At 45.0% G+C, this 11,696-nt stretch overlaps 1 protein-coding gene across 1 annotated transcript; it reads left to right on the top strand.

Annotated features, from left to right (window-relative positions):
* The first annotated feature begins 2,996 nt into the window (after nucleotides 1–2,996).
* On the top strand, nucleotides 2,997–7,101 carry LOC120021363 (mucin-2-like). The gene is made up of 3 exons (XM_038965095.1): nucleotides 2,997–3,175; nucleotides 3,472–4,532; nucleotides 6,153–7,101. Exons 1-3 carry the CDS (start codon nucleotides 3,079–3,081, stop codon nucleotides 6,489–6,491), a joined length of 1,497 nt encoding a protein of 498 aa, XP_038821023.1. The 5' UTR covers nucleotides 2,997–3,078; the 3' UTR covers nucleotides 6,492–7,101.
* The last annotated feature ends 4,595 nt before the right edge of the window (nucleotides 7,102–11,696 follow it).

Raw genomic sequence — 11,696 nt, 5'->3', positions numbered from 1 at the left:
GGAGTCCTGGGAGTGCCATCTGATGAAGATCATCAAAGGTTAGTGATTAATTTAATCGCTATTTCTGACTTTTGTGACACCTCTCCTTGGCTGAAAAATGGCTGTATGGTTTTCGGTGACTAGGCGCTGACCTAACATAATCGCATGGTGTGCTTTCGCAGTAAAGCCTTTTTGGAATCGGACACTGTGGTTGGATTTACAAGAAGTTTATCTTTAAAATGGTGTATAATACTTGTATGTTTGAGGAATTTAATTATGGGATTTCTGTTGTTTTGAATTTGGCGCCCTGCAATTTCACTGGTTGTTGTCGAGGCGGGACGCTAGCGTGGTGGGACGCCCACTTACACCAGAGAGGTTAATCCCTACCATTGTGTTGCTGAGTTGTCATAATGCTTTAGCAAATATACATCATACCAGGGGCGTTGTTAGACACAATGTAAGTAACCTAATTTAGGTCCCTGAATGCCTCTGCTGATCCTACAGCTATTGTATGCAGCAATGATGTGCATATGAACCAGATTTATGCTGTTAGCACTGAGGCGGTGTGCCCTAGTAGGAAGTCCACTGTGTGCAGCTCACCCTGCACTAACATACATAACATGAGCATATCTACTTCTGCTAAGCTTCCCAGTAAAGCAATGAAAACAAGAAAGCATCCCAGAAAAGTGCTCAAAATAGCCTGCGTTAACATATGTAGCTTAAGAAACAAGGTTCATGACATGAATAACTTGCTAGTAACAGATTACATTAATATCTCTGAAACTCACTTAGATAATACATTTGATGATGCAGTGGTAGCAATACAAGGTTATAACATTTACAGAAAAGACAGTAATACCAATGGTGGAGGTGTTGCTGTTTATGTCCAGAGCCACATTCCTGTAAAGCTTGGAGAGGATCTAATGATAAATACTGTTGAAGTAATACAGCTACAGGCTCATCTGCCTCACCTAAAGCCCATTCTGGTGGGAAGCTGCTATAGACCACCAAGTGCTAACAGTCAGTATCTGGATAACATGTGTGAAATGTGATATCAACAGAGAGGTATGTTTTCTGGGTGATTTAAATATCGACTGACTTTCATCAAGCTGCCCACTCAAGAAAAAGATTCAAACTGTAACCAGTGCCTGCAACCTGGTTCAGGTTATTAGTCAACCCACCAGGGTGGTTACAAACAGCACAGGAATTAAATCCTGAACATGTATTGATCACATCTTTACCTAATGCTGCAGAAATGTGCTTGAAAACAGTATCCAGATCCATCGGAAGTAGTGATCACAATATAGTAGCCATATCTTGGAAAACCAAAGTTCCAAAGGCTGGGTCTAATATAGTATATAAGAGGTCATACGATAAGTTTTGTAGGGATTTCTATGTTGTTGATGTAAAGAATATTTTTTAGTCCGTGGTGTGTGATGAGGAGCAAACATATGCTGCTCTTGACACATTTATGATATCGCTTATCTCAGTTACTAATAATAATGCACCCATTAAGAAAATTACTGTAAAAACTGTTAATCCCAGTGGACTGATGAGGAATTTAATAATTGTCCGGTTGAGAGGGATGAAGCAAAAGGAATGGCAAATAAGTCTGGCTGCACAACCGATTGGCAAACGTACTGCAAATTGAGAAATCATGTGACTAAACTGAATAAAAAGAGAAACTACACAATGAAACAAAGATAAATGACAAAGAATCATAGTAAAAAGATTTGGAGCACGTTGAATGAAATTTTGGGAAAAAGGCAAACTCAGCTCCATCATTCATTGAATTAAATGGCTCATTCATCACAAACCGACTGATATTGCCAACTACTTTTTTTTTAAATGGCAAGATTAGCAAATTTAGGCATGACATGCCAACAACAAACACTTACATTACACATCCAAGTATATCTGACCAAATTATGAAAGACAAGCATTGTAATTTTGAATTCTGTAAAGTGAGTGTGGAAGGGGTGAAAAAATGATTGTCATCTGTCAACAATGACAAGCCACCGGGGTCTGACAACTTATAGCAGATGATATTGCCACTCCTGTTTGCCATATCTTCAATTTAACCCTTGTGTGGTGTTCAGGTCTGTGGGACAAATTTTCAATGTTTACTAAAAGAAAAATGATACAAATAATTATTTTCCTTTGCTCATTTTCTGTGAAGAACATGTAAAAGAACACATTTTCATTGAGTGCACCCCCCACACATTTATATTACATGTGGTGTTCGGGTCCACTGGACCCGAGGGTAATAAAAGTGTGGAAAGTGTGTGTGTAAGTGAAAACCACAGGTGCAGCAGCAGTTGCTCTCGTCTGTAGAGTGAACACAAGAGTTCCTAAATCCTCCGACAATGTCTTCAGCCGCGTCTCATGGCGACCAATCGCTGTTCCATGGTGAGTGAGAGCCGACCGTAAATGGTGGAGCTCGGAGTGTCCCTCGGACGATGGAGAAATCTCTGCTGGGTGACATTAGTGCTAGTACGGACTCGGACCCAGGCGGAGAGAAGTCAATGGAGTCATTGCACACACACATGCACACAGAAATGAATACACACACCCAAACCGGAATATACAGAAAGGAACACACACAAGATCGACGTCTGCTCCAGTGACCCAGTCACAAGGATGAGGAAGAGATTATTGTGCCGGGTCTCCTGAATGAGCCCTGATACAGTCTGTCAGAGCCAACAGGCTTATCAGGCCTTGGAGAAGCAGACAATTACTGGGCTATACAACAAATGAAGGTGAGGTAAGTGAAACAACAACATATTAAGATCATTGCAAGTAAACCCTTCAAAAATAGCTGGCCTATACCTGTTACTTTCTTTTCAGAATCTTGGTGATTTGTCTGTAAGGCCTATTAGGCTATTGTCTTCATTGCTGTATGATTGTAGGGCTACTGCAACCAGTATAAAAACAACTATAGCCAAGTTCCTTTTCAAACATGTGACATTTTTTGCAGAAATGAAACTCTTTAGTAAGTGGGAAGCGAAACCCATAGCCACATGTTGATTGGGGCCGCTCTCACTCAGGATCTTACTTCTCTTAAACGCCTCACACTGCCAAAGCGTCCGACTCGAGAAGATGGAGATGATTCCCGTGCTGTTCAACGCTCTCGCACTGCTGTCGGTGTTGGGACGAACTGGGGCAAGAACATCATCGCCCAAATCAACCCCTTCAGGTACCGTTTTTCAAATACAAAAATACACACACAGGTAGTATTGTAGTGATCCTCTATATGAGGCACGTTACAATTCCCACCAAGTGGGTCAATGCTACTGGCACGATGTGTAGGGTGTTTGCCTTTCACGTCAGCGACCGGGGTTCGCTTCGCTGCCCCACCATTCGTTACACTGCATTTGGTCTGGGTTCTTTGAAGTGTACAGCAACAAATCACTTTTTAAAGATATACAGATAATATTTGATTGATTGATTGCTGACGGAGGGATTCATTAGTGATTGATTCTCTGCCCCCAGGCCCAGGCCCCTCCACCTCAGACCTGCGTGGTCAGATGATAACAGTGTCATATTCGTATAGCATAGGATTCACCATGTACACAGACGCAATCTTTCCCTCTCCTTCCCCCACCATCTACCCTTCTCCTTCTACCTCTCCTTCCTCCTCCCCATCCTCCTCCTCTGCCTACTCTCCCTACCCCTCTCCTCCCTCCTCCTCTCCCTCCCCCACCACCTCTCCTTCCTCCTCCTCTGCCTATTCCTCTCCCTACACCTCTCCTTCCACCTCTCCTTACTCCTCCTCTCCCTCTTCCACCTCTCCTTCTCCCTCCCCCACCACCTACCCCTCTCCTTCTCCCTCCCCCTCTCCCTCTCCCTCCCCCACCACCTACCCCTCTCCTTCTCCTTCCTCCTCTCCCTCACCCTCCCCCACCACCTACCCCTCTCCTTCTCCCTCCTCCTCTCCCTCACCCTCCCCCACCACCTACCCCTCTCCTTCTCCCTCCTCCTCTCCCTCGCCCTCCCCCACCACCTACCCCTCTCCTTCTCCCTCCTCCTCTCCCTCGCCCTCCCCCCCCCCCTACCCCTCTCCTTCTCCCTCCTCCTCTCCCTCGCCCTCCCCCACCACCTACCCCTCTCATTCTCCTTCTCCCTCCTCTCCCTACTCTTTTCCTTCCACCTCTCCTTCTCCCTCCTCTCCCTACTTTTCTCCCTCCTCCACCCCCTACCCCTCTCATTCTTCTTCCACCTCTCCTTCTCCGTCCTCTCCCTACACCACCCCCTCTCCCTCTCTCTCTGCTCTGACTGTGTGTCTGCGTTACATGGCTGAGGAGGGAAAAGACTTGACTCTCTTCAGCCTCACTCAGGGGAACTACTGGAACCTGTTACTGAAAAGAAACAGTGGGATGGACTACCTCTCCATCCATTCCTCCTCTCAGTCCTTCCGCTCCTATAGGCTGATGTGGTCCATCGCAGGGCCACGCCCCTGGACCAGCCTGTGCGTTACCTGGGAGAAAAACACGGGTGTGGCCCAGGTGTGGAGAGGCGGGACTGTCAGCGTCAGGAAGAGGGTGTTTGGCCAGGTAAGAGGAAAGAAAGTGGTGAAGATGAGGGAGAGGGGAGGGGGAGACAGGTTGAGGGGGTGGGGGAATAGGTGAGAGAGAGGGTGATATACAGTGAGCTCCAAAAGTATTGGGACAGTGACACATGTTGTTGTTGTTTTAGCTCTGTACTCCAGCCCTTTGGATTTGATATGATACAAAACGGCAAATGCATTACAAGCTTGATGTAGTCATTGGGTACTATGAATATGGGACCAAATACTGACATTTTTAGTACTTTATTACACATACGCTTAAGTAAATTTGTCCCAATACTTTTGGTCCCCTAAAATGGGGGGACTATGTACAAAAAGTTCTGTAATTTCTAAACGTTTCACTCGATATGGATAAAAAATACTCTCAACTTAATGCTTACAGCCTACACTCTCATAGTCATGTATCATTTCAAATCCAAAGAGCTGGCGTACAGAGCCAAAACAACAACAACAATTGGTTACTGTCCCAATACTTGTGGAGCTCAGTGTAAGTGCACCGCCACTGACCCCGAGCCTCTCAACATCTGTCTTGAGGTATTTTCGATATCTCTCCAAAAATATACTGAACTGTCTAATGAAGTAATTCAGCATAATGTATATGAGTGTGTGCCTTTATTATATAGAGTGCCTTCAGAAAGTATTCAAACCCATTTACTTTTCCACATTTTGTTGTGTTACAGCCTGAACTTAAAATGTATTAAATTGAGATTTGTTTGATGACTGGCCTACACGCAATACCCCATAATGTCAAAGTGGAGTTATGTAAAAAAAAGTTGTTTACAAATTATTCAAAATTAAAAGCTGAAATGTCTTGGGGTCAATACGTATTCAACCGCTTAGTTAAGGCAAGCCTAGATACTGTAAGTTCAGGAGTAAAAATGTAATATGTATCATGGACTCACTCTGTGTGTAATAATAGTGTTGGAAAGGGAATGGAGCTAAGCGCAGGCAAAATCCTAGAGGAAAACTTGGTTCAGTCTGCTTTCCATCAGACACTGGGAGATGAATTCACCTTTCAGCAGCACAATAACCTAAATCTACACTGGAGTTACTTACCAAGAAGACAGTGTATTTTCCTGAGTGGCCGAATTACAGTTTTTACTTAAATCTACTTCAAAATCTATGGCAAGACCTGAAAATGGTTGTCTAGCAATGATCAACAACCAATTTGACAGAGATTGAAGCATATTGAAAAGTATAATGGGCAAGTGTTGCACAATCCAGGTGTGGAAAGCACTTATAGACTTACCAAAAAGACTCGCAGCTGTAATCACTGCCAAAGGTGCTTCTACAAAGTATTAATTCAGGGGTGTGAATACTTATGCAAATTAGATATTTCTGTATTTATTTTTCTAGAAATCTGGAAACATTTGTAAGAACTTGTTTTCTTTTCACTTTGTCATTATGTTTTATTCAGGCTGTAACACAACAAAATGTGGAATAAGTCAAGGGGTATAAAGGCACTGTATTATCATGTTTTCTAATTAAATGTTTGTGTGTGTGTGTGTGTGTGTGTGTGTGTGTGTGTGTGTGTGTGTGTGTGTGTGTGTGTGTGTGTGTGTGTGTGTGTGTGTGTGTGTGTGTGTGTGTGTGTGTGTGTGCGTAGGTGACCAATGGGCCTCCTATCTTGAAAGTGTATAAGTTTGAGGGTCAGGTAACTGACGTGGAAGTGTGGGACAGAGTCCTCTCCCCAAGCTGGATAATGTCCTACATGTCTGGGTGGACGACCTACTGGTCCTACACCCCTGGTAATGTGCTGACCTGGTCCAAGGCCATCTACTCCACCAATGGTGAGGTTCTCCTGGAGAGAAACACCTACAACTCTGACCATCAGCCTATCAGAGGCCAGCGCCAGCTCCCAAGACCAATGAGAAGGAAGAAAATGAGGAAATTTGAATGGAAGAAGAGAGCGAGGGCAGAGCAGATAGCGAGAACACGGCCGTAGGGGAGAGTAGTGATTGCCACTAACACTTACTTTAGATTAGAAGATGTACAGTATGTCCCATCTTCATGTATGACCCAGCGATGCTCCTTACTTGTGATTCACTCTGGATGAATGTCTGCTCAAATTCTGACTCTCTGATTTCCCATGTCTGCCCTGATGGTCCCCAGGGTCAAATGAAGTCCTACTCTGGCTGATGATCAGGTCGTTTGCCCCTTGCGTCTTCCATGTCTGTCAGCTAAGTATCTCCGCTAGCCAAGTGTGGACGTGAGCTCACCTAGCTAGCTATGATAGTGCTAACCGTTAGAGCTGTAGCAGCACCTCCTCCCTGACGGAAAACACATCACAACTTTATGCTCAGCACATAACCTGCCGGGGAAATCTGACCCAACAGGGAAAATGAAAACCAATGAATACAGCAGTTCTCAGGCAGGCTAGAAGCACAATATTGTTACTGTTGCATCACATTGGATGTAACTTAAGTTACAAAACTGCAGCTTTAAATGATTGTTAAAGGATTTCGTTTATTGTTAAATCATTTGAATGATTGCAAGATGATTTAAAAGATTGTTCAAATGAAGCATGTGGCAAATTAAAAGTCATTGGTGAGAAACATTTGTGTGTTATGTTTATTGGAATAGACTTAACCTCGGTCTGTGAAACTTGCCTTTTGGTAAGGTTAATACTAAAATGTTACCATGTCAAAACAGCATCATCACTATTTAACATAAAAATATGTTACGGAGCACTCAGCTGTCCTGACTTTAGGAGGAAGCTTGTTCCACCATTGGGATGGCAGAACAGAGAAGAGCTTCGACTGGGCTGAGCAGGAGATGCCCTCCCGTAGGGGTGGGAGGGCCAAGAGAACACAGGTGCAGAACCGATTGCTTGGGTTAGTACCTGCGGTTTGAGCATAGCCTGTAGATAAAGAGTGTCAGTTCCCCTTGCTGCTCCGTTGGCAAGCACCAGGGTTTTGAAGATGTAGCGACCGTTTCCTGTGTGAGAATAAGTTCATTCCATATGAATGTTGTAGAGCGTGACCCTGCAGGAGCGAGTCACTGCTTTGATGTTTGCAGAGAAAGACAGCATGTTGACCAGTGTTGTGCCAAGGTTCTTTGCACCCTGGGAGGGGGACACCATGGAGTTGTCAAGTGTGATGGAGCGGTCTTGGAGCGGGCAGGCCTTCCCCGGGAAGCAGAGCAGCTCCGTTTTGTCGAGATTGAGCTTGAGGTGGTGGGCCGACATCCAAGCTGAGATGTCTGCCAGAGGAGAGAGAGGCAGCTTTGGCAGAGCGGAGAGCCTATTTGACACAGAGGAGAGCGGTCTCAGTTGAATGAGCTTTCTTGAAGCCTGACTGGTTAGGATCAAGAAGATTGTTCTGAAAGAGATAGCGAGAGAGTTGGTCAGAGACGGCATGCTCAAGTGTTTTGGAAAGAAAAGAAAGAAGGGACACCGGTCTGTAGTTTTTAATGTCAGAGGAGTCGAGTGTTGGTTTCTTGAGGAGGGGAGGGACTCTGGCCATGTTGAAGTCAGAGGGGACACAGTCAGTGGTCAGGGATGAGTTGATAAGGGAAGACAGGAATGAGAGAAGGAAGTGGTAGATAGGAGGTTGTTGGTCGGCCAGACATCACTAGTCACAGGATTTCATCTGGAAAGACAGGGAGAAAGGAGTCAAGGCGTAGGGTAGTTTTGTATTAGTGGGATCTGTGGGCTCAGTAGGATGAGTGAACGAGGAGCAGATGTTGTCAACCATTTGTCCAAAGTGGTTGACAAAGTCGTCCACAGAAAGGGAGGAGAGAAGGGGAGGAGGTGGAGGATTTAGGAGCGGGTAGAAAGTGGAGAAGAGTTTCCCAGGGTTGGCAGAAGCTTGAAATTTAGAGTGATAGGAAGTGGCTTTAGCAGCAGATACAGAGGAAGAGAAGGTAGAGAGGAGTGAGTGGAAGGATGATAGGTCCTCCGGAAGTTTAGTTTTCCTCCATTTCCACTCCATTTCAACAGCCATGTTCTGTTAGCACGCAGTGAGTCACTGAGACATGGAGCGGGAGGGGAAGTTTGTGCCGGCTGGGAGGAACGGGAATGGTGAGAGTCAAAGGATGCAGAAGAGGCATAGGCAGGAGACAGGAGGGAGAAGGATTTAGCAGAAGAAGGAGAGGATAGGATAGAAGAGGAGAGAGTAGTGGGAGAGAGCGAAGATTGCGGAAGCGCATGACCATCTGGGTAGGGTCTGAGAGGGTAGGATTGAAGGAGAGATGGTGAGAAATTAATCAAAGTAAGGATTAGAGACATGGAGGGGGGTTGCAGTTAGATTAGTAGGCGATGAGGTCAAGCGTATTGCCTGCCTTGTGAGTGGGAGGGGACTCGGAAAGGGTGAGGTCAAAAGAGAAAAGAAGTGAAAAGAATGAGGTGGAAAGAAATTCATTCAAGTCAGGCATCGGGAGGTTAAAGTCGCCCAGTACGATGAGTGGTGATCCATCATCAGGAAATTAGCTTATCAAGGTGTCAAGCCATGAGGTCGAAGGAATTGTCCATAGAGCTCTGAGACAGGATCGTGTCGAGGCACAGATCTGGGGAAGGGTACCAAAACATTCTGCAGCATTGAATGTCCCCAAGAACACAATGGCCTCCATCATTCTTAAATTGAAGAAGTTCGGAACCACAATCGAGGGAGAAGGGACTTGGTCAGGGAAGTAACCAAGAACACGGTGGACACTCTGACACAGCTCCAGAGTTCCTCTGTGGAGATGGGAGAACCTTCCAGAAGAACAACCATCTCTGCAGCAATCCACCAATCAGGCTTTTATGGCAGAGTGGCCAGCCGGAAGCCACTCCTCAGTAAAAGGCACTTGAAAGCATGCTTGGAGTTTGCCAAAGTGCCTTTCCTAAAGGACTCTCAGACCATGAGAAACAAGATTCTCTGGTCTGATGAAACCAAGATTGAACTCTTTGGCCTGAATTCCAAGGATCACGTCTGGAGAAAATCTGGCACCATCTCTACAGTGAAGCATGGTGGTGGCAGCATCATGCTGTGGGGATGTTTTTAAGCAGCAGGAACTGGGAGACTAGTCAGGATCGAGGGAAAGATGAACGGAGCAAAGTACAGAGAGATCCTTGATGAAAACTTGCTCCAGAGCGCTAGGGACCTCAGACTGAGGCAACTGTTCACCTTCCAACAGGACAACGACCCTAAGCACACAGCCAAGACAACGCAGCAGTGGCTTTGGGACCAGTCTTTGAATGTCCTTGAGTGGCCCAGCCAGAGCCCAGGCTTGAACCTGTTCTAACATCTCTGGAGAGACCTGAAATTAGCTGTGCACCGACACTCCCTATCCAACCTGACAGAGCTTGAGAGGATCTGCAGAGAAGAATGGTGTGCCAAATACAGGTGTGCCAAGCTTGTAGCATCATACCCAATACTTGAGGATGTAATCGCTGCCAAAGTTGCTTCAACAAAGTACTGAGTAAAGGGTCTGAATACTTATGTAAATGTGATATTTCAGTTGTCTATTTTTAATACATTTGCAATAAAATCGAAAACACTGTTTATCCTTTCTCATTATGGGGTATTGTGTGTAGATTGATGAGCAGGAAAAAAACTATTTAATCCAATTTAGAATAAGGTTGTAAAGTAACAAAATGTGGAAAAAGTCAAGAGGTCTGAATACTTTCCGTATGCACTGCATGATGAGATGAACTCAGCCTTAACGACCGCAGATCAGAAGTTCCAAACGCTGCCGGAGACTAGGAATTCCACATGGGTTGCGTGCGCAGGGTACACTAATATGTGTGTGTCTGTGTGCGTGGGTGAGTGTTTGTGTGTTCCTCCAACTGCCATATTCAAATTTAGATCAGAGGTTCTGTATTGCTGTGGGATTCACAATTTACAATTATCTGAACAGATCACACACTTTATATCAAAATGGAAATCAATTAACATTCAATGCAATAACCCTAAAAATTGACGGCCATAGAGACTCAAACATGTTAAACCATTAAAACCACTTCCCAGTTCTTGCAGTTCCATGACAGTCCCGTAATAACACGTTATGTATGGTTTCTATGTATAGCCTGGAGAACAGCAACAGCCCAGGCAGGCAGGAAGGTTTTGAGGTGTGTTTGACTTGAAAATGCATCTCTCCCTCCTGCTTGACATATTCATTCCAACAGGATAATAGCTACAAGTCTCATCCACCAGCCTGGATACGAGGTTAGCCCACTACAGTACGCAGTCGAATACAGTCAAGACACTACACTGCTCTCGAGTGGCTTGAATAGGCACTGCACCTCACACAGACAACAGGGTCGTGTTCAGGAGAGTTCAGCCGCATACTGGATATTGCAGATATAAGTGCCATGAATAGAGTTGAAATGACGCTTTACTACGCATGTCAAAGAGGCATGTCAGTTCTACACAATATATTTCTATCTGTGTGCTCCAGTGACCCAGTCACAGGGATGGGAGGGAATTATGTTGTGTGTGTGTTCCTCCAACGGGCTTATCTGGCTGTACAATAAAGTAAGGTGAGGTAGGTGAAAGTAGACCCTTCAAAATAACTGATCAATAACATTGTATAGGTGGTCTACAGTGTGTGAATTTTTTGTTTTCATAATATGATATAAGTGTAATCTTGGTGGTTTGTATGTTGTTAGTATCAGGGCACAAGGCGAGACCCAGATGCAGACACAGGAGGCAGATGGTTGGAGTCTTAGATGTTCATTGAACTAAAAGGGGGTAGGCAAGAGAATGGTCGTGAACAGGCAAAAGGTCAAAACCAGTTCAGTCCAAAAACAGGCAAGGGTCAAAACCGGGAGGACTAGCAAAAAGAAAATAGAGAAGGCAGGCGCACAGGAAAAACACACTGGTTGACATGGACATAAAAGACGAACTGGCACAGAGAGACAGGAAACACAGGGATAAATACACTGGGGAAAACAAGCGACACCTGGAGCGGGTGGAGACAATCACAAGGACCAGTGAAACAGTTCAGGGTGTGACAGTTAACCCTATTAGCCTACTGTATTGTTACTGTATGACTATGGGGCCAATTCAGCCAGCCTAAAATATACTATTAGCGTGACATTTCTGCAGAACTGAAACTCTTCAGTAAGTGGGAAATGAAACCCATTGGCCTACATATATGCTGTTGGGGCCGTTCTCACTCGTAGGATTTTACTTCTCTAATACTCCTCACACTGCGTCTGGCTCGAGAA

The sequence above is a fragment of the Salvelinus namaycush genome, chromosome 26, assembly GCF_016432855.1.
Source record: "Salvelinus namaycush isolate Seneca chromosome 26, SaNama_1.0, whole genome shotgun sequence".
NCBI classification, from domain to species: domain Eukaryota; kingdom Metazoa; phylum Chordata; class Actinopteri; order Salmoniformes; family Salmonidae; genus Salvelinus; species Salvelinus namaycush.
Note: the sequence above shows the minus strand (reverse complement) of the source record. Positions and strands in the feature narration are given on the sequence as shown.